The following is a 23,418-nucleotide window of genomic DNA, read 5'->3' as shown; positions in this document are numbered from 1 at the left end:
ATTAATACAAGATTATGTGCTATAATTTACATTAAGTAATTTCATTATGGGTGCCAATAATTCTAAAGTGTGCTGTCATTTATTGCTTTCTCTGTAACAGAGACAGAAATCTATTTCAGATTGCATATTAGTAAAAAAAAAAAAAAAAAGACCTTCACTTTGTCCCCAGTTAGTTGTGCTGATGCTGCTCAATGCTGTTCTTATTGATCCAGTAACTGGATGCAAAGCTCTGCAGAGATAAAGTCCATCCATATTGTGCATGCAAGGACAAGAAATGAAAACCTGCCATGTGGGAAAGCTGAGGATTACCAACCATAAAGTGTAAATCTGTCAAGTGTAAATCTCCACAAATAAAATGCGACCCCACAAGAATCAATGATGCACGGAACATTCACAAACAAAAGCTCTATTAACTTTACACTTAACACTCGTTCATGGAAATCTCTTAACCTCCATACAACACAACACATCGCTTTCTCTCACGTACAGCACAGGCAAACGTCAGCAACTGCATGAATAAGCTAAATCCTCTCTAACCCTTTAAATGCCGGAGTGTTACCATTGCAGAATCCTCATTACACGCGTGCAGAACTGCGCCGAAGGAACAGGGAGCACTCATGTTCGCAGTGGTTTTAAAAAATACAGTTTATCCTTTAAATCAGCTCGTCCTCTCGTCACTGCGCACATGATGCAGTACTCTGGTGGCTGCAGAAGCACCCGCAGTCCCAGTCCCCCCCCACCCTCTCTTTCTGCTTTCTCCACACAGCACAAACTCATCAAGTATAACTTGCACGTAGTGCATACTGCTGAAACCCAGGTATATCTGCCTGTAAAAGCTGGCCAATCATATGCATGCCTCACTCAGCACTTTTTTTTCCTCATGTTTGCTCCATTGCGTCAGTGAAAAGTAATCACTGCACCTTTGTGATTTGGAGATTAGGACTAGGACTTAAATTTTTTTTAAATAGCCATGCAAAAATTGCAGCACATTAACATGTCTTGTACATTTTTGGCTTCAAGAACGTGCTTCAAGGAATTTCAGCTCCAAATGTGCTGCAATATGTGTATGGCTGTTTAAAAAACGTAAGCTTCAGAAATCTCCAGAGATAACTAGATATAACTTGTCCTCAAGCTACCATGTACCATGTCTCTGTCAGTCTCTCAGTCAATCTCTATCAGTCAGTGTGTCAGTCTTTCTCAGTCTCTGTGTGTCACTGATTCAGTCTCTGTGTCAATCTTTACATCAGTTTTGTACCATTATATTTCACTCTCTGTGGCAGTTCACTCTTTCTGTCAGTTTCTCACAGTCTCTGTGTCAGTTTCTCTTAGTTTCCGTCTCGGTCTCTCTCAGTCTCTGTTTCTCGCAGTCTCTGTGTCGGTCTCTCTCAGTCTGTGTCTCGGTCTCTCTCACTCTCTGTCTCGATCTCTCGCAGTCTCTGTGTCGGTCTCTCTCAGTCTCTGTGTCGGTCTCTCTCAGTCTCTGTCTCGGTCTCTCGCAGTCCCTGTGTCGGTCTCTCGCAGTCCCTGTGTCGGTCTCTCGCAGTCCCTGTGTCGGTCTCTCGCAGTCCCTGTGTCGGTCTCTCGCAGTCCCTGTGTCGGTCTCTCGCAGTCCCTGTGTCGGTCTCTCGCAGTCTCTGTGTCGGTCTCTCACAGCCTCTGTGTCGGTTTCTCACAGCCTCTGTGTCGGTTTCTCACAGCCTCTGTAAGTTACTCTCAGTTTCTGTCAGTTTCTCTCAGTCTCTGTGTCGGTTTCTCCTAGCCTCTGTAAGTTACTCTCAGTTTTTGTCAGTTTCTCTCAGTCTCTGTGTCGGTTTCTCTCAGTCTCTGTGTCGGTTTCTCCTAGCCTCTGTCGGTTTCTCTCAGTCTCTGTGTCGGTTTCTCTCAGTCTCTGTGTCGGTTTCTCTCAGTCTCTGTGTCGGTTTCTCTCAGTCTCTGTGTCGGTTTCTCTCAGTCTCTGTGTCAATCTCTGTGTTAGTCAATATCTTTCTGGCAATTCTTTAGCCAGTCTGTACATTTGTCTCTCTGTCAGTTACTCTATCAGTAAATATAGCTGTGCTGCAATGTCAGTCAGTCTTTCTTTATCACTCTTCTCAGTTCCAACACCTCTGTGTCAGAATCTCTGTCAGTTTTACTGTCATGTCTCAAAGAGTTTCTCCGGCATTTCAGCCAGTTTGTTCATCTGTCTCTATGTCAGTTCCTTATTCCATCTCTTTCTCTGTTCTTGAGTCAATCTTCCTTTTAGCTGGTCCACCTGTTTCTTTATCAGTTTGCTTATTAGTCTCTGTCAATTCCAGTTCCAATGTGGCTTTGAATCTTTCCATCAATCTTTTTTTTAAATGTCTGACAGCTTCACCATCAGCAAAACTAGTAATGACAAAACCATTTCTATTGTCTAATTATGATGAAAAGAGTATTTACCTTTGATCGAAGCTGCTTCAGTACCTTTATACCTCACTTGCTCTTCTGCCAGTAGTTTGTAATTGTAAAATATTTTTTTATTTTTGCATAATCACGCATGACAAGTGACATTTAAAATCATCAAATGCCAGTCATTATGGCCAGTTATGCCAGTTATTATGGGCCTCAGTGTGCAGCCTCTGTGCTTTTCTGTTTACAACATAGGTAGGATAGGGATGGCTGAATATTTGTGATAAGTTGTAACGGCTTACTGCTATCCTAGTAAGTGCTGTTTTGATGGAATTCCAGGTATCCAGTCTTCGGTCCAAAATGATGATAAACTTTACTCCAGGTTGCCGTGCTCTAAAAACATCGGCAGTTAGCAATGTAGTAAATGAGAGCAGTATAAAAACAGAAAGAGTGAATCATTTAATGCTTACAAACTGGGAAATGTTTGTATATAGTACATTGCTATAAGACACATGCTCAAAAATATAAATAGGATTTAAGCAGTGAAGTTTGTAAAGCTTACTAGAATAGCTACACAACGGGAATAGGTAGCTTGTTTTGATTTAACGTGAGCAGAATATATAAACTAGCACTGCTGTGCTGCATTGCAGTGAAGAGAGGAGGCAAGCAAGAGGAAATGATAAATCACAAACCGTGGAATCAGCGTGAGATATGTAAGGACTTTAGCGAGAGCTTCCTCTGGGATGTCACTGAATTCCGAGCATTCCGGGAGAGTAATGATGACACTAGAGTCCTCGCCCCGGCCCCCTGAAGAGACCACAGTGTTAGTGTGTGCCTGATGAGGATAGTACTTTGTAAATATGGATGACATATTTGCAATATGTGCAAATTGGAATCTTTTCTGCAATTATAAGAAGGTTTAAATTCTGTGCATTATGTGAATATGCCAAGGGGCCAAGGGGAATTCATGAATGGGTCTTCTACTGACTGATTCTTCTACGGGTTCTACTACTGTCAGACAAGAACAGGGATCTGAAGAAATCCTGGACACAGACTCACCCAAAGTCAAATATTAGTGTGAAAAGAAATCAGAAGGACATTTTCCAGTCTTAAACTGTCTAGTTTTGGATCACAGAGTTTTGAGTCTGTACCTATGAAAGTATCTTGTTCTTGGCTGACAGGAGTTGAACCTGATGTGGTCTCCTGTTGTAGCTTATCCACCTGAAGGATTAAAGTGTTGTGTTTTCCGAGCTGCTGTTCTGCTCATCATGATTATCCAGTGCGTATTTTAGTTAGTATAGACCTCCTGTCAGCTGAAACTAGTCTGGTGATCTCATTCTAATCTCTGCTTTCTCTCATCAACAAGCTGTTTCAGCCTTGCTAAACATCATTCATGCTACAGTCACAGAGATCAAACATTTATCCATCCTAATGTTGATGTGAATATTAACTGGAGCTCTTGAGCTGTTTCTGCATGATTTAAAGCATTGTGCTGCTGACACCTGATTGAATAACTGCATAAATGAGCAGATGTACAGTAAAGTGGACTGTAAGTGTATAATTGGCCCTTAATATAAGCATGATTTGAGTGTATAAATGGGAAACGCTCTATATACAGTTGGAATTAATCAGAATGTTATAGGACCCACTCATAGTGGTGGACACACTCTCGATTTGTTGTTAACATTTGGATTAAAAATAAAAAACTTAGTCATAATTCCACAGTTATTTCAGAGCATTATGTAATCTCGTTTAACATTTTCCTCAGTCATTGCATTTCTACCTCACCACGTTACCGTGTTAAGCGTACTTTCACGTCAGCTACAGCAGGGCATTTTATTAATAATCTTCCCGAAATTACGATAGATCTCCGTCAGACCCCGCAGAGCTCGACTGGTCCACTGAACATCTAGAAACAATGTTACGTTACATTCTAGATGATGTAGCGCCCCTTAAGACCAAAATGATGGTGCAGTGGTATAATGATCATACGCGCACCTTAAAACAGACCACTCGAAAATTAGAACGTAAATGGCGTCAAACTAAATTAACAGTATTTCAAATAGCATGGAAGGAGAGCGTCTTAAATTATAGAAAATCTCTTAGTGCTGCTAGATCAGCATATTTCTCCACCTTCATAGAAAATAACAAGCATAATCCTAGATTTTTATTCAGCACGGTAGCAAAATTAACAGGGAATAAAAGCACTGCACTCACATGCACACCATCATTAGGTAGTAATGATTTCATGAACTTTTTTAATAATAAAATTGAAAACATCAGGCAAGAAATCCAGACGGTTAATATAAATCCAAATAATTTTACAAGTAACCCTGTAGACAGCAGTGTAATTATAGCAGACAATCAACTACAAAGCTTCACTCCTATTCATGAGAATGACTTAATTTCATTAATCTCCTCATCAAAATCATCAACCTGCTTTCTCGATCCCTTGCCTACAAGTTTCTTTAAACAGATAGCTCCAGAGGTAATTGAACCTGTTTAAAAAATAATTAACTCTTCCATTAGCACTGGTTATGTACCAAAATCCTTTAAACTGGCAGTTATTCACCCCCTTATTAAGAAACCTGACCTTGACCCATGTCAGTTGTCCAACTACAGACCAATATCAAATCTCCCCTTTATATCCAAAATTTTAGAAAAGGTTGTAGCACAGCAGCTCTGCTCACACCTACTTATGAATTACATTTTTGAAATGTATCAGTCAGGATTTCGGCCTCATCATAGCACAGAGACGGCGCTAGTTAAGGTGTAAATGACCTGTTATTGGCCTCTGATCAGGGTTTTGTCTCCTTACTTGTTTTGCTCGACCTTAGTGCAGCTTTTGACACCATTGATCACACTATACTGCTTGCTAGACTTGAGAACATTGTTGGAATAAAGGAAACAGCTCTCTCTTGGCTCAGGTCTTATTTGACTGATCGCTATCAGTTTGTTGATGTAAATGGTTAGTTCTCCACACTCTATGAGGTAAAGTTTGGTGTTCCTCAAGGATCTGTCTTAGGCCCACTGCTTTTCTCTTTATATATGCTGCCTCTTGGTGAAATCATTCATAAACATGGGATTCGCTTCCATTGCTATGCTGATGACACACAGCTGTATATTTCAGCAAAGCCAGATGAGAGAGATCAGCTTAACAATGTTGAGAAGTGTGTAAAGGACATTAAACAGTGGATGTTAATAACTTTCTTCTGCTCAACACAGATAAGACGGAAGTACTTTTACTAGGACCACATGCAGCTAGAAGTAAACTTTCCGATTATGTAGCATCTCTGGATGGTGTTTCTGTTTCAGCGTGTACGGCTGTCAAAGACCTTGGTGTGATTATTGACCCGAGTCTTTCCTTTGAGGCTCATGTGAATAATATTACCAGGATCGCCTTCTTTCACCTTAGAAATATTGCTAAAATTAGAAATATGATGTCGTTACAGGATGCAGAAAAACTAGTTCATGCTTTTGTTACTTCTAGATTAGACTACTGTAATGCTTTACTGTCTGGGTGTGCGAGTAGGTGCATAAATAAGCTTCAGTTAGTTCAGAATGCAGCAGCAAGAGTCCTCACTCGATCTAGGAAATATGACCACATCACCCCTGTATTAATCAGCCTACACTGGCTCCCAATCAAATCTCGCATTGATTATAAAATATTACTACTGACGTATAAAGCACTTAACGGTCTCGCACCGCAGTATCTGAGTGAACTTCTGTACCAGTATGATCCTCCACGCCTACTTAGATCAAAAGGTGCTGGCTATCTGTTGGTTCCTCAAATAATGAAGACTACAGCAGGGGGGCAGATCTTTTTCTTATAAATCCCCACAGTTATGGAACAGCCTTCCAACCAGTGTTCGGGACTCAGACACAGTCTCAGTGTTCAAGTCGAGGTTGAAAACTTATTTATTTAGTCAAGCCTTTTATCAGTAGATTTTTCTTAGGTAAAGGAGCAGATCTGGAGGGAGCATGGATATAGAGTGTTTGGTGAACTGGTATATTTGTACGCTGTCATCCCCTCACATTCACACGTTCACTCGGGTTTGTTGACGGTGGTGTGGTGGGTCGTCTCTTATCCCAGAGATCCCTCATGTCTGTGTTACCTTCTGGTTCTCCCTTTTAGTTATGCTGCCATAGCGAGTCTTGCCGGAGTCCAAACTGCACAGTGACATTAACTTTCATTCACCAATAGGGACACCTAATAATCCATATTCTTCTCTCTCTCTCTCTCTCTCTCTCTCTCTCTCGGTCAAGTTAAACATGCTCCTGAGGCTCCAGTGACCACTGTTCCTGCCCCTCTCCCCTCCGTGGAACTTCACAGTTCTGTGCAGCTTGGGACGGTCTCTCATCAACACCTTGGGTGGTTCCATGTAATTCCGGAGTAGAACGGGTGCTTTGAGGATGGATTGGACTGTAGTTGGTGTCGGCGGTCTGCTGCACTGACTCGGGAGTGCAGTTTGCTTCTGATCGTCATCACTGTACCCCGCACCATTGTATATCTGCTTCAAATGGACATTTGGTGCAACCCAGATGAGGATGGGTTCCCTCGAGTCTGGTTCCTCTCAAGGTTTCTTCCTTGTGCTATCTCGGGGAGTTTTTCCTTGCCACAGTTGCTCATCAGGGACAAACATACTTACAAAGAACATATTTACGTTTAATCACCACATTATCTGTGTAAAGCTGCTTTGAGACAATGTTCATTGTTAAATGCAAAATAAAAATACTATACAAATAAAAATGAATTGAATATACATCACGGGAGCTATGAAGATAGAAGATGGAAGATAATTAGGGTAACATGAAAGTAAACCTATTCAGTGCCTCACCTGATAAATAAGCCACCTGCTTCTCAATATAGCCGGCCACCTCTTTCAAACTCACAGGAATCGACACTTCTGGATAGAGGACAAAAAAGAGCAACATTTAAATTTTTATTGAGAGCCTAATAGGATTTACATTAATGGTAGCCACAATAAAGCTTTCCTCACATAATGTAAATTATGTGGGGGTGTTTTTTAAGATAGTTACAATGCCACCCAGTGTTCAGAGGAGAAAACAACAAATGTAAACCATATCTTAAAGGAGCTCGTTTTGTGCATAAAGGTTTTGGGTTGGCTACAACAGGTTTGGGTCACCGAGTTCAAATGCAAATTCAAAGACATCTTAAACACTCATTAATGTACCGCTTTTCAGCCCTTTTAGAAAACAACTTGCTACTGTAAAATATTTCACATGTTGACTCATTAGTCCAGAGCACCTGCTGCCATTTTTCTGCACTTTAGTTTCTATGTTTTCATGCACAGTTAAGTCACTTAGCCTTGGTTCTATGTTGGAGAAAGAGCTTTTTGGAAATAATACTTCCATTAAATCTACTTCTGGCCAGATTTCTCCAGTAAATGGGTGTACCTGGGTCCCACTGGATTTCACAAGTTCTTCACTAAGGCACTGCTGGACATCAATCATTTAATCTGCTGCATTAAGTTTATTCGAGCTGAACCACTGCGTATACTGTCTTCAACATTGTTACATTATGCTTCTTTAAAATTATAAAACCCCAGTCTGCTTTGAATTTTTTTTGCAAGTGAGAGACCTTTCTAATGCAGTATAACTACCTTTGTTGCTGTGCGCAGTCTTGTCATGGTGTATGACCTGTCACATAAAACTATCTTCCACAAACTCACCTTAGAAGAAGAGTATGGCAGTTTCACACCCAGTTTTAAACCTGCTGCGCAATTGTTTCTGTTTCAGTTAATGATCGTGTTTTAACCTACAAACGAAATTGAAGGTCATTAGCACCTGCCTGGTATAATTGATTAATCATACGCCTACATCTGATCCTGCAAAATCCCTGATATTGTGCAAGTGTACAAAGTGAACCAAGTGAGAATTGAAAGCCAAAGGTTGGTCACACCAAATATTGATTTGGTTTGGACTTATTTTCTGTTCATTTACTTTCCATTTTGTTAATTGATAAAGAATAAATGAACACTTTTATTTGTGAAAGTATTCTCACATTACAGTATCTTTTTTCACACATATTCGTACAGTACTGTATATATAAAAGCAGCTCTACTGTAAATAAATAACGCTTAAATAAATAACACTATCATTTAAACCACTGTAACAAACACTAGTGGTTTACATTATATTATATTTATGTACTGTTCTAACCTGTTCCAATGTGAGTAATCATAACAAATATTTATTCCTGGTATTACTTTAACATTTAAAGATTCTGGAACAAATGTAAAGCTGTTCCTGTACATTTTCTAACATCTAAGAAGATAGAGGGCATTTTAGCTTTTGTGAAAATAGCATGAATAATTGGTTCCAAGAAAGAGAGAGAGGTGATAACATATAAAACGGGTTTAAAAATAAATAAACAGAAGCAAACATTTTCATGGACATTCCACACAAATATGTGGATAGATGTTGTTGGAGGTCGTGTTAAATGCAAGTAAAGAATCATGTTGGTAAACATAATTATTTATAATTTTCCATAACAATTTCTTCTGTTGTGTTCTCTTCATTACATTTTACTTTATTGCTTAAATACTCTGGCTTATCCACTTGACTCTACATCAACTATACATCATTCTAAAGCTCTAAGCCTCAAGCAGTGATTTCAGATCACTGTTTTTCAATGTAAAACGTATAACAAATGTATTTTCTGAATGTGTGTAAGCAGTACACAACAACAACATGCATAAAAAAGCACTACTTACATTATAATTGTAATAGCGAGTCACAAACACATCCATTGCTGCTAATCCCGGGTTATTAGGAAAGATAAGGCTCCACTGAACAACATGCTGTAAACAATAGTGTTGTAATTTAGATGGTTATTCCTTTGTTTACGTCACAGAACCTCGGCTGGTGTTTGTGTCATAAAAAACAACATCTTGCTGGTGTAAAAAAAATTATAATAATAAATATATATGGCTGGTAGAATATAGTGTTACAAAACGCTTGAGACCACAAAATGAAAAAATAAAAATAAAAAAGTAAAAGAGGCGGAATCTTGGGGAGGTGTCGTCATGTTTTTATTCTGCACCACCTATCATTTCAAACCTTCTATTTCCAGTCATTATGGAATGACTGATGGAAAATGTAGTCAATTTATATATGACATAAAAATAATGTTCAATGCAGGAAATGTATATATCAATGGGACTTCATCTATAACTTAATATCTTTTTGAGCAAATCTTTTCAACTTTGATGACAGTAAAGCTCAAAGTGTCTTCTTTCCAAAGATATATAAATTGTGTATGTAGCACATTTTTATTAAGAACTGTTAACATTTAAATTTAAGTAGGGCATTTCACTTGTGTGTCCTAAAATTTGGGCTGGGTGGGGTGGGGAGGGGCGAACCAGGCATAGTCTCGGATAAATGTTTGTAGGAATCTAATTTTTCATGATATCTTTATTAAACTCATGAGACATTTGGCTTTTAACACATTACTTTTCTGCATTGCTACATTACTGATTTTATGTATTTATATATGAAGAAATAAATTTAAATTCAGGAATTTATATCAATAACATAAGACAATCATCATCTATAACTTTCTATAACTTATTATATTTTTGAGCAATATCAACTTTGAATAATGAACAGTAAAGCTCAAAGTGTCTTTAAAAAAAAAAAAAAAAAAAAAAGATTGTTAAATTGTGTATGTAGCCCACTTTTATCAGGAACTGTTAACATTTAAAGTTAGGTAGGGCATTTTCACCTGTGAGCCCCAAAATCTGTGCCGAAGGCTAACAGGTTAAATTAACAGAGCGCATGTAATAGTGCACTAATAACTTATAATACTTATTTACTTATTTTACAAATGACGAAAACAGGTGCCACTCATTAACACATGGCTATTAACACATGGCGCTTGCTGCTAAATAATTCATGTTGGACATTAAAACTGTATAAGGTTCAATGAGACAATGTAATTATTTGTGCGTAGCAGGATGCCGAGGCCACTGGAAATGTATAGCAGCAGGAGGGGGGCAGGATGAATTAAGTCATTTAATTTTTAATGGCTGACCAAACAAGTCTTTGTCAGCATCAGTTCAGCACTAGGATTTATTACTCGTTACTTTTAAAGTGAACGTGTACAAGAAAAAAAAGTCTTAAGTAATAAGACTAGTTGTCAGATATTTCTTAGATACAAGAAATGCATTTTGCTTTTTATACCATACAGCCCTGATTAGGATAATTCACAGCAGATGCATACATTTAGTCCACAAGAAACAATAATAACTGCATTTACCCAAATAAACCAGTTCACAGTAGATTCTTTTTAACGTGTATTGGGCCCTGGATGACTTTTGTTTTGTGATAGTTGTTAATGTATCCCTTGTTTGTCCTCAGCGCTTAAACTGCCCTTTTTTTTTTTTTTATAATTTTTTTTTTATGAACTTATATGCATCTATATGCAAACCACAAGTGTAGCAACCAAAGTAAATAAAGCGAAAAACAAACATTTTAAGTGAAAAAAAAATCAATTAATAGTACAATACCCTTGTAGCATAAATGTACGCATTTGATATTTGGTTTATCCACACTGGCAACTAAAGTGAAACATGATTCTGTCTATCTTGACTAGAACCTAAGTCTCAGGGAAAAAGAAGCAGCCCTATAGCATAATGCTGCCACCACCATGTTTTTTCTATGAGTATGGCATAGTTTGGGACATATTTATGGCTTTGCTGTTTAGCCACAGTAGCCCTTAGCTCAAATATGCGAAGAAAATTGCATATTGTTGTTACATGCAAGACATGCAAAAAATATATCTAATCAAGAAAAATATTTTAGATATTTTGAATATAGGCAACTTGAAAAACATCTTTCATTTATACTTTTCTGTTTATTAATTATTTATTTATATATTGTGATGACCACCTAACGTCCCAGATGCAGCAAAAGGCAAGCGCTCCAAACACAACTGCCAGACAGGTGCTGAATGGACAGCACCACTTCAGCACCCGTGTTGTGGAGAGCCGCGGCACACATGGCAAGAAGGCGGCGTGACCTAACTTGGCACGGCTGTTTTTAAATGAGAAGAGCAGCAACTCTTCACTCTCTCTGAGTCAAGTGAAAAGCATAAAAGCAGTTGCGGGAAACAGTGAGTTGGAGAATGTCTGGCTCCCTAGTAATATAGGTTTTCTCTCTCCCTTTCTTTACAGGAAGCAGTGACGACAGTTACGGTGGAGAGACCTACAGCAGCGACAACGGCACCTTGTTCCCCGCTCCCACAGCCCGCTAAAGCTACCCACCTGTACGGACAGGACGAGCTCTCAACTACCCTCAGCACGGCCATGGCATCATATCAACTGCCTCCGAGCTCAAAACGGTAACTGTAAAGCACACTTTACACACCTTTACGTTTCCCCTTCCAAACAGCGATGAAAGCGCTCCTCGAACTGCGCAGTAAACGAGTGGATGAGGGACGACCCTCAAACGTTCTTACACACGTTTAAGTGCATCGCAACACACGAGGGCTGGCCAAAACATGGATGGGCGCAGCTCTTAGCTGCCTACATCACAGGTGATGCCCAGCTCGCATACTACAGTCTCCCCATAGAGTCAACTGAAAACTATGATATACTGAAAAAATATATCCTTGACCGCTATAGGTTATCACCGAGAAACACAGCAGCTGACTCACAAATGGGGATATAAGCCCAATAATACACAAAGGGGCAAGATGGAGGACTTGCTACGTATCACGTAGAGGTGGCTCCAACTGGTGAGAAAAATGGCTGGAGAAAAGAAATGAGTGAGGCCATGCACAGAAAAGGCTGGAAGAAACCATGCTAAAGGTGAAAATAGACCAGTCCGGTGCTGATGGCCCTTGAGGGTGAAGCACAGAACACGGGAACAGAGGTTGAGTCTGACAATAAAATTAACCCCCTGTCCAATGTGTGTTGACAGGCGTCCCGTAAGGGACTTTGGGTGGTAGCAGAAAGAGGATGACCACCTGAAGTATTGCTGGAGCCAGGTGGTGCAGGTGGAGGAAAGAAACAATTAACCGGACCAGCCGCTGCCCCACTCAAACGTCACAGTAAAGAACGGGCTTCTAGATTAATTACAAGGACCGACGGGGACAGCCCTGTGATCTACTGGTGCTCCCAAGAAAAAAGACATGCTCTGTGATACACCTGGCACACAAGTATCCCCTGGGTGGCCACTTGGGAGCAAGGAACACACTGGAGAAGATTAGGGACAGGTTCCATTGGCCAGGCATTGGAGCAGAAGTGCGTCACTTCTGCCAGAGCTGTCCCCAGTGCCAGCACACCACGCCCTCCAAACTGTCTCCCACCCCTCTCATTCCACTTCCGATCATCGGGGTCCCGGAGGCCTGTTGCCATGCCATGGAGAAAGAAGTGGACACAATGCTGCACGATGGGATAATTGAGCAGTCAGCCAGCTCATGGTCCAGCTCCATAGTGATGGTGGCGAAGCTGGACAGGAGTCTCAGGCTGTGTAACGACTTTCGCAAGCTTTACTCAGAGTGGAGGATCTGGTGAAGTGGACTTTGAACCTGACAAAGGGATACTGGCAAGTAGCACTGGCCCTGGAGTCAAAGGCTAAGAAAGCGTTCAGCACCGTTACCAGACACTGGCAGTACCGGGTCCTCCCGTTTGGCCCCCATGGAGCACCGGCCACCTTGCAGTGGCTCATGGACATAGTCCTGCATCCACACCAGCACTTTGCAGCTGCCTACCTTGACAACGTTGTCATCCATTACAGAATGTGAATAGACCATCTACACCATCTACGCAAGGTGCTGGGAGAGCTTAGCAAGGCCGAACTGACGGTGAACCTACGTAAGTGCCACCAGGGGCTGACTGAAGCACAGTATCCGGGGAAGCGCATTGGCAGGGGCCTGTTAAAACCACAAGATAAGAACATAGAGGCGGTGAGGGAATACAGCCACCCCATGACCAAACGACACGTACATGCTTTCTCAGGGTTGGCAAGCTACTACCAGAGGTTTGTGCCTAACTTCTTCTCTATAGCATCCCCCCTCTCAGATCCCATGAAAAAGAGACAGCCTGAGCGAGTCTAATGGACGGAGAGAGCGGAACAGGTGTTTCCATCCCCTGAAGAAGGTGCTAACCAGCCACTTGGGAGCAAGGTACTGAGGTACTGGTACTGAGAAACCTTGATTTCAACTTCGCCATTCGTCGTCCACATGGATGCATCGAAAACGGGACTGGGAGCTATTCTCTCACAGTTCTTTGACAAAGAACACTGGACATTAAATTGTCAAACGGCTCCGTTATTACCTAGCTAGTAGACAATTCACCCTGAGAACGGACCATGCCCCTCTTTAGTTGATAGCAAAGGCAAAAGAGTCTAACACAAGAATAACTCATTGTTTTTTGTTGATTAAGGACTTAACGTTCCAGGTGCAGCACCGGGCTGGCACCATGAACAGCAACGCGGACATCCTCTCGCACAGGCAGACTCTGGGCCCTATCTCTATTGACAGTAGGCTGAGAGCTGAATGGGGGTACTGTGACAACAGCCTAACATCCCTATTAAAAGGCAAGCGCTCCAAATACAACTGCCAGACGAGTGCTTAACGGACAAGGCCGCTTCAGCATCCGTTCAATCACTCCTGTTTGCTGTGAATACAACACCACAAAACCACTAATACACTCTCCTGGTGCATGTGTTCCACTAAAATGTAATGGAAGCAAGACTTAAAAACTGAGGTACGTAATTTTGTAAAGCTGCTTTGAGACAATGTCTGTTGTGAAAAGCGCTATAGAAATAAACTTGACTTGACTTGAATTATTATTAATATTTGTGATGCCCATTTGAACAGTTTACAATTTTAAACAAATTGCCTGCTTGGTTAAATAATAAATAAAATAATATTTTATAAAAATAGAATAAATCAAATGAATACAATCCACCTTTTTTATTATATTGATTAAATTTAATAATCAATTAAATTGCCACAAATGATATTGATTAAATAAAATTAAATAAATGGAAAAATTGTAATTAAATTGTTTACATTTGTTATACCAACATTTGCTATCAAATGTCTTCATTACTTTCATCCTTTATTCATTCACTGCCTCAATATGGTGAATTGTCAGGATTTTCTCCTTTTACCAGAAATTCTTTAAGATGGACATAAAATGCTAAAGAATAAATTGTGCTAGCTTTAAGACTGTAACTATGTTCTGCACGTAAAAGGGATTGCATTCAGTACACGTATGTACCAAATGTATGTACCGAATACGTGTACACGTTACACCCCTAACATATACACTATATTTCTAAAAGTATTGGGTCACCTGACCCCTCCTGCTATATGTGGTCCTTTACAAACTGTTACCACAAAGTTGGAGGCACTCCATTGTATAGGCCATCTTTAGATGTGCTATAATAAAATTTAGCATTCACTTGAACTTTAAAACCCAAACTTGTTCCAGCATATATATATAAATATATATATAAATATATATATACGTATACCGTATTTTTCGGACTATAAGCCGCTACTTTTTCCCCACATTTAAACCCCGCAGCTTAAACAACGAAGCAGCTTATTTATTAATTTTTCCAAAACCCGTGCTTTTTTATTTTCTTGGGCAACAGCATTATGGGTTAGTCAAAGAAACTTAGAAATGAGCATCAGAAAATAATAAGGACATATTCCTCGGTCTTGCACACATGCAGTAATAGCGAAAAAATGCGGCGGCAGGCTATTCCCAAAATACCGCTCTGCTCTTAAAGGAGCCACAACATATTTCATTAGTTTCAGTGTAGACACCTGCGGCTTATAGACAGGTGCGGTTTATTTATGTTTAAAATAAAAATCTTTGTCAAAATCAGTGGGTGCGGCTTATATATGGGTGCGCTTAATAGTCCGGAAATTACGGTATACAGTGATCTGAAAAAGTGTTTACTTATTTTCATATTCTTATACAACATGTAGTTTTTAAATTAAGGTTTTTATTATTGAGGGAAAACTAAATCCAAAACTACATGGCCCTGTGTAAAAAAATGTTTGCCCCCTAAACCTAAAAACTGGGTTAAAAAATGTGTGTGTGTATATATATATATATATATATATATATATATATATATATATATATATATATATATATATATATATATATATATATATGCATGCAATCCAAATGCAATCATTTTTTTTATACTTACTTCTCATTTATTCCTGAGAGCACAGATGTTTGCACAACCATCTATTTGCCCTGTACTATTTGTATACAAGTGCAGCTCCACTGAGTGAGAACTGGTTTTCTGTTTGTGACTTTTTTTTTCTGACCACATTTTCAACTCAGAAAAGCTTACCACTTAACTGATACAGTTATACTGGTATGAACCTTAAACTATGAGCTGGGAGATGTGGGATATACTGTACCTTCCTCCCACCAGCCCAGCATCGCCTTTGTAATCTAGGAAAGGAAACCCCTTAGGTAATTGACCTAAGTGTTTTTTTCCTGCCTAAATGGAATGTACCGCATCGTAATTTTAATCTACCCACCTCCCATACCCAAAAAAAAAAGAAACCCACTATAGTTTTTAAAATAAAACTTTACACTGACTGACACTTTACTTGATGTTATAACTAATATTTGTTGTTATGAATTTGCCGAGTTCGTAGGTTACCAAGGTAAACATGCAAGGAATGGTCAAATCTGTTTATGCAGCATAATAGGGACATTGTTCAACTCTTTTATATTTTACTTCTGTTTAATTATTTAGCTGGATTAACTGGATGCTATTTTATCAAGCCATTTAAGCATATCACTGGCAATGTCTACATGTATGACTAGATTTTTTTTAATCTTCTACATTCAGAGTCTCACTCTACACAGGTTTGGTTGAAGGTTGGGTGTTAATTCCCAAGAATGCTGAGCTGCTGTATATCCCTGGAGATGTGCCACTACTTTAAGATCATGTGATCTCTCTAAAAAAGATTTGGATCATACCATCTGATGCACACAGCCTAAAGGCAGATCTGGACAACCAACTATCCTTCTTTGGTCATGTAAATAACCTGACTTGGTCATGTAGATTTCTTCTTTACAAAATCATGTCCCTATGTGGTTCATAAGCGGTGTACTCCTTATTTAAACTTCCCCCTGGAACTTATATACCAAAACTAGTGTGCGTTTACAATGTGAGGATAAGTGGCAGATATCACAACCATGCAGGCCAGTTTCTGATCTGTCTGATTTTCCTTTCTTTTTGGTGTAAAGGAGATTTAAGAGGATTAATAGCTTGAGTGATTATAGGCAAAGTTTACTGGATAGATTTGTAATAGTGAACATGTTCTAATATTCCCTTTTTTTCCCCCTATATATCTGATTCCACCTGTATCCCTAGTATGACGAGTCCAAAGCAGACAATCAGCTTGACTGTACATTGGTGTGAGTTTAGACATGGCAATGGTCTCAGCGTGCTTAAAATACCACCACTTAACTAGAAATGAGAGACCACTACAGAAATGAGGACTTGGACAGGTACAACAGGAATATGAAGTCTAATTCTGGTAGTCTTTTCTCTGGAGTACAGTGATATATAGGACAGTGGAGATTTTAACTGACTCTACATAAACTATAGAACTGGTACTCAAAGGAATTCTACAGTAGCTCAAGGAAACAACAAGGTGATTAAACATTGAAATTTAAGCACAAGATGTTTTTACACCAGTACATTGTTTACTCTGTACACTGCACCAACCCATGTCTGAGAAGAACAGCTGGATCATGTTACCCTGGTCGTTACACAGCGCTACTCATATTGTCAGGTAAAAATAGACATGCATAGCTGTAGAATTATCTTCAAATGGATGGCCAGTGAAATGTCATCACATACACATCACATACACATAGGCTCTGTTCTATTCAGCATATGGGATAATCTTTAATCTTAAGGGTCAAAGCTTGAAAACATTTAAGGAAGCAGTGTGCATCGTTCTGCTTAATGAAAACTTTATATATATATATATATATATATATATATATATATATATATACAGAATACATGCTTTCTGAGAGGACTTGATGGTGCAGCTGAGCGGTACAAAACCCAGATGCTGAGTCACCGTTTCAGGCAGAAGCCATGTTTTTGGGGCTGAAGGGGGAATGAATTTAAAAACTACTTTGTTGATGGCTGCTGTGTCATCCAGTGGAGTGCAATGTGAATGCTATTCTCATCATCCCATCCTACTTTGGTGAACGAGAGTATGCTCCAGTATCAACGGGAGTCTATCTATTTTACAGTAAATGCTGATGGGGGAATGGTGCATCATGGTAGTGACATTTTCATGATTCATATCATGGTATAAGGTTTTAGAAAATCAGTAAAAGGTAAGAACAGGCAAAAGTAAGGAAACACAAAATATAATTTTTGTCCAATCAGCACTTTAGTACCATCATTGGTTAGAGTAATAACTGTCAGGAAAGTGTATTGCACTGTAACTTCTTATAATATACTGGAAGGAAACAGGATTATGCACACTGTTCAAGCCTTTACACATTTCATCTCAGCTGCACAGCCGTGACAATCTATATGTAGATTACAAACAACAAATTCTGAATCTGGGTTGAATTTGTTCAGGGTTTAATATAATCCATGCTGCACCACTGTTAAAAACAAGAGCAGCAGTTGAAGCAATAGATGGTGTGCTGTGTGAAGATATACACCCAGGAAACAGGGAGTTTGTGTGATGTGTACTCACGCTGCAGTGTGTTCTCCAGCTCAGTGCCAGCCTGCAGAAGACTGTAATAGCCCTCCATGTCTCGCTGAGGCTGGGGAAGAGAGGCCGGGCCCATTCCCTAGCTGTGCTTCAGGGGAGAAGACGACACTGCAGGGCTTTTTAGGCCCTCACATCCTTCCTGCCTCCAGATGCTAAAATAGTGCGAAGTAGAGCAAATGCAGCCAGGTTTAGGGCTCCTTTTCGCAGAGTCACTTTAAATGAAGCAAAGTGTGTATTCCAGCCTCTCCAGCTTAGAGTGCCATCTAAGAAAAGTGACACCAAGCCCAGTGACCAGGAGAAAGATCAAACTATTCTCAGTTCACCTTATGCTAAACACACCCACACAGAGGATAAGGGAGAGGAGTGTTGGATGTTAGGATGCAATCCTGTCCCATACTGTCTGTGAAGTGGCACTCCATAGCAGCACTCTTCCTCTCTCTACACACCACAGCCTCCGTCTCTGTGGATGAGAGTGCGTCAGTGCTGCAGCTCTGTGTGAGGCTGCTGACACTCCAGCTCCAGGCTCCTCCCTCTACTGCGCTCCCAAATCCCCTCATTGGTCAGCCTGGTATAGAGGGTGTGGCAAAAGAGCTTCACTGCTCCTGTGTTGCCTCACTCAAGCCTCGAGCATCAGACAGCTATGCTGGTTTTCTCAGTCACACTCAATCATTTGACGGGAACATTTTTTTTTTGTCCTTCCTTTGCACTTACTATGCGCATAAAAAAACAACAAAGCAAACACAGAATTGGACTGGAAACATAAACAGACATGTATAACTTATTGTTAAAGAACAATGCTCTATTTTCCAATGTCCAGGTTTATTACAGTTTCCACACTTTTTTGGAACTCATTTTCCATAACCTACAGCATATTTAGAACAGCTGCTGAATAGGGGTTATTGTAAAATCCGCATATATTATTGCGGATATAAACATTCTACATGTTGTTGTTAAAATTGCAGATTTAATGTGGCATATCAACCAAACTATAATGTTTTCTGGGGGTATCACATTCAAGCTCATTGACTAATGTAAAGTAATTACTGTATCAAACACCTGTTGTCAAAGAAGTGAGTCTGAGTCGGATCAAGATTCTGTTTCTGTAGAATTTTTTTTTTTTATCCTTGGTTCATCTTAAAATGGTCCCATGGTCCACAAAAAGCATACATATAATCTACAGGATTGTATTGTTGGGATGTACAGGTAAAGAGAGGGGTACAGAAAAATGGGGCGCCATGGTGATGAGCAGGACGTCCCTCTAAAAGTCCGAACTTCAAAGCTGGGGGCAAAGAAACCTACAGCAATATTGAAGAAGCTGCAGAAATACCTGCAAAGTACTAATCACTACCTGCAAGAGACATCAAGAGGGTTGGAAGATGGTAGTGTATTTTTTCTAAAATAAAATAAAATAAAAATACTATGAATAAAATGTGTCATATGCATAGATACAGTGTGTGAAAAGTCCGGAAAAACCTGGACTTTAATCATTTTTGAGAGACGTGCATGTTGCTGAATGAGTAGAAGAAAGTTTTGTTGACAAATTAGTTATTTTTTGGCTCCAGAAGAACTTATGTAACGGTAGAATTTATGTAAGATGAAGAACAGAACAGATAATGTTAGCAGACTGCCTCATCCCCACAATTATGGAGGTGGAAGATAAACGATTTGGGGTTGTTTTTCAAGACTTATTCTGGGTGAAAGAAATACTGAACCAACATGGCTACCATTCCATACTTCAACACCATGTTATTCTGTGTGGACTGCATTCAACTGGAAGCAACTTCAGCATACAACAAAACAATGATACGAAACATATGTCCAAACTATGCAATTGAGATTTAGAGAGCAAACATTCTGCTGGAGTCTTATCACATGGAATGGCCTGCCCAGTCAACCCACCTAAATCCTAGTGAACTGCTATGGGATGAAGTGGATCGCAAAGTTAGAAAGAAATTTCTAATAGTAGGGAAGAACTAGTGGCAAGTTTGACAAGAGGCTTGGTAAACAAGTATTTCAGCTGAATGTTTGAGGAAACAAAATGTCCTAAATGTCCTCGGTGTGTAAAACTGCTATTCATGCGAATAGAGGATTTTTCTACGAAAAAGTGCAACGTCTGTACATTTATATATTTGTTCGGTCATGGTAATCGTCATTCCAATAAATTATTTGAAACATAAAAAACTAGGTTTTTCCTAGTCATGACAGAGAGAAACATTTGTATTGTAGCTCTTAATGTTTATTAATTTTTTTTAATACAAATAATTAAATATATAAATAAATAACTGTCTCTGTTAGACAGTTAAGAGATTGAGCACTTTCCAGCAAAATAAAAACCCAAAGCACAAATCCAGTTTAACCAAAAAAAATTGCTTTAGGAGCAGATGATCAATGGCCCAGGCTAGAGCCTTAATCTAAATCCTTTTAAAAATCTATGGGATGACATTAAGAGGGCCGTACACAGGATAATTCCCTTCACAATCTGCTTGAGAAAAGCCAAAGTAATGAAATTGTCAAATGAAAATGTTTGGACCCAAACAAACACTGGGTGCTGCATTACCAGCAAAATGTGCTCTAACTTTAGTTAAAAGGTGGGCAGCCAGAATATTTTTCAGGATATTCATTTGTTTTTCTTATTCCGCCAAAATGTTCCCATTGATTTTCACCGAATTCGAACTGAATGTTGGTCACTATATGACAATTAAGAAAGCTCCGGCAATCTTTTTTTTTTTTTTTCGTTTTAGAGCATTAAAATACATAAAAAATATTTTGCACATTGCTTTCCCCTTTTAGTTGTGCTGTCAATCTGTGGGTGTGATGGCCATTCATGGACAGTGATCAGCTTCAAATGGTATCGCTTTTATGAATGGGGAGAGTTTTTTTAATGGATAGGGTATATAAGAGAAAGAATTTGTAACCCATTGCTCACAATTGATTTTGATTTTCACTGGCACAAAGGTGTTATTACCTTGTGGATTTTTTTATTTTTTTTTTTGTTCAAGATTCCATCAATGTAAAACTTCATAAGCTTTGAAAATGTTTAAGAATGCCATTTCAGTGTCCTCAGCTACCGCCTAAGAACGAATGAAAGATGAAATCTCCTAGTATTTTTTGAATATAATTGGAGCAATATACAGCATTACTCAAGCCACGTTACTTTCTTCAGCTGCTTGAACTTGTGTGTCCAGACTTATTTAAACACAATGATGCTGTTTATTTATCTGCATCTCTCTTTTTTTTTTTTTTACTTCTTTTTAGCTCCATAGAAAATAATCTAATGTAATACAATTGCAAAAGTCAGGTCTCCAGATTAAAGAAGGGAAAATAAGTATTTGACACATCAGCATTTTTATCAGTAAGGTGCTCACAGGAACATTCAGCATTCCGGAAATGTGCCTATAACCATTCTTATCAAAATGCTTTTCAACGATAAGCTTACGAAGATCTTGAGAGAGTTCTTTGCTTTTACCCATCATGAAGTCTTTCCTGTGTGCCCCCTGGGTAATGAGAAGCCTTTATAGGCCATCAATTAGAACTAAAGCAGCTGATTTTAATTAGTACTGATAGGGGGCAGGGTTTCTCTCTAAATACTGACAGATTTCAGGTGATCTCCTGGTTTTCTATGCCATTTTGCACCTTATCTTAATGTGTTCAATACTTATTCCCTGTGTCATTTCACTTTATTTATTATGACTCAACTTGTATACTTAAATGTTCTGATTTCTTTGTATGAATTCAATATTTGGCTTGATGGCTACATCTGATGGAAATGTTGTGTCAATAGCCCACTTAGAAATCCCCTTACTGATAAAAATGCTGATGTGTCAAATACTTATTTTCCCCGCTGTATATAGTACAACTTTCTGTCTCTCCTTCAGCTTGTTTTATTAGACAAAATAAGAGACTAGTTCAGCAAATAGTGGCTGATGGCAAACACATTACTACTCCGATCTCTGCACATTGGAGAACCGAACGTATTTTGACGAAGACCAAAACAGCCGAAATTTCTCCACCCTTTACCTGATTAACATCATCAGGTAACTAGTTCTCGTTTTCTAGTGTTTTGTATGGTTTAAATATTTATAAATCACACCCTTGATATCACTTATATGAGGATGGGTTTCTCCCTCATACATCTAGAGACTTTTTCCTTGCCACAGTCACCCAGGCTGCTCATCAGGGATAAAAACACATCATTCACCTTAATTCTTAAGTTCTGTATAGCTGCTTTAAGACAATGTCCATTGTAAAAAGCACTATAGAAATAAATAAACAAAAACCTAACCATAAAAAAGAAAAACATGCTTCTGCTATTTGAAGGACATTTTCAGAAAGCCAATATGTAACTGTTTCTCTGCCTTTTCTGTTCTTTATTAGTTTTCTCTACCTTCATTTTTGAGGATATTTCCTTCCTTTTCTTTACAATCCAGCATTAGTTTTCTGTACCCTCTTAGTTCGATGCCTTATTTTATGCAACTGTTAAAAATTACAATCCTGTAATAGATTGCTCTATTCTCTTTATTTAGAGTTACAGTAGGTACAGACTCGGATCTGAAACAAGAGCGTTTTGGGAAAACTTTTCTGCCTTTCCCTTGCAGATTTTGATTAAAATTGTCATCATCATTTATTACCATTTTCCCCTTTTACCTTTACGTTTGTCATCAGGTTTGATTGATATTAAATGTGCACTTGCATGTTTTCAACCATACTGTAAGAAGTCAAAAATCAACCAAATAATAAAACAAAAAAATACAAAAAAAATCAAAGGAGTGTTTCTTGATATTTAAAAAATCATTATGACTATGAAACATCATATTAAAAAAATAAATGTACATTGAAACTTAAAACAAATCATCATCTCAATCAGTTTTACAGTTGAGCTTCCATAGAGGCCACTAAAAAAAAAATTTCTTTCTTTCGGCTTCTCCCATTAGGGGTCGCCACAACGGATCATCCGCATGTTTTGATTTGGCACGTTTTTACGCTGGATGCCCTTCCTAACGCAACCCTCCCCATTGGGACCGGCACTAAGAGTGCACTGGGTTGGATCCCTGACCGGGGATTAAACCCGGGCCGCAGCAGTGAGAGCGCCGCATCCTAACCACTAGACCACCAGGGAGGCCAAAAAAGATTCCAGATGCCTCTCATTAAAATCAAAATATAAAGTTTCACAACATATTTAATGAACGAAATAACACTAGAGTCAAATAATATACAAAAAAAAATAAAAAATAAAATAAAAGATAAAAAAATATATATACTGTTAAAGCAACTCAGCCAGCAAGACC

General features: G+C 39.0%; 1 protein-coding gene across 2 annotated transcripts in view; it reads right to left on the bottom strand.

The window, feature by feature from the left end:
- The window catches only part of mcf2a (MCF.2 cell line derived transforming sequence a), a 38,807-nt gene extending 20,189 nt beyond the window's left edge, over positions 1-18,618 (bottom strand). For both annotated transcript variants that reach the window (XM_083560024.1, XM_083560025.1), the window contains exons 1-4: positions 18,116-18,618; positions 7,206-7,274; positions 3,060-3,174; positions 2,670-2,760 (exon numbers count right to left, since the gene is read on the bottom strand). In XM_083560024.1, coding sequence (XP_083416150.1) covers positions 2,670-2,760; positions 3,060-3,174; positions 7,206-7,274; positions 18,116-18,209 — 369 coding nt within the window. In that variant the 5' untranslated portion in view covers positions 18,210-18,618. The remainder of the gene's footprint in view (positions 1-2,669; positions 2,761-3,059; positions 3,175-7,205; positions 7,275-18,115) is intronic.
- Positions 18,619-23,418: the final 4,800 nt, after the last annotated feature.

Source organism: Silurus aristotelis (genome assembly GCF_946808225.1).
Source record: "Silurus aristotelis genome assembly, chromosome: 14".
Lineage (NCBI taxonomy): Eukaryota > Metazoa > Chordata > Actinopteri > Siluriformes > Siluridae > Silurus > Silurus aristotelis.
This window is presented reverse-complemented; position numbering and strand designations above follow the sequence as displayed.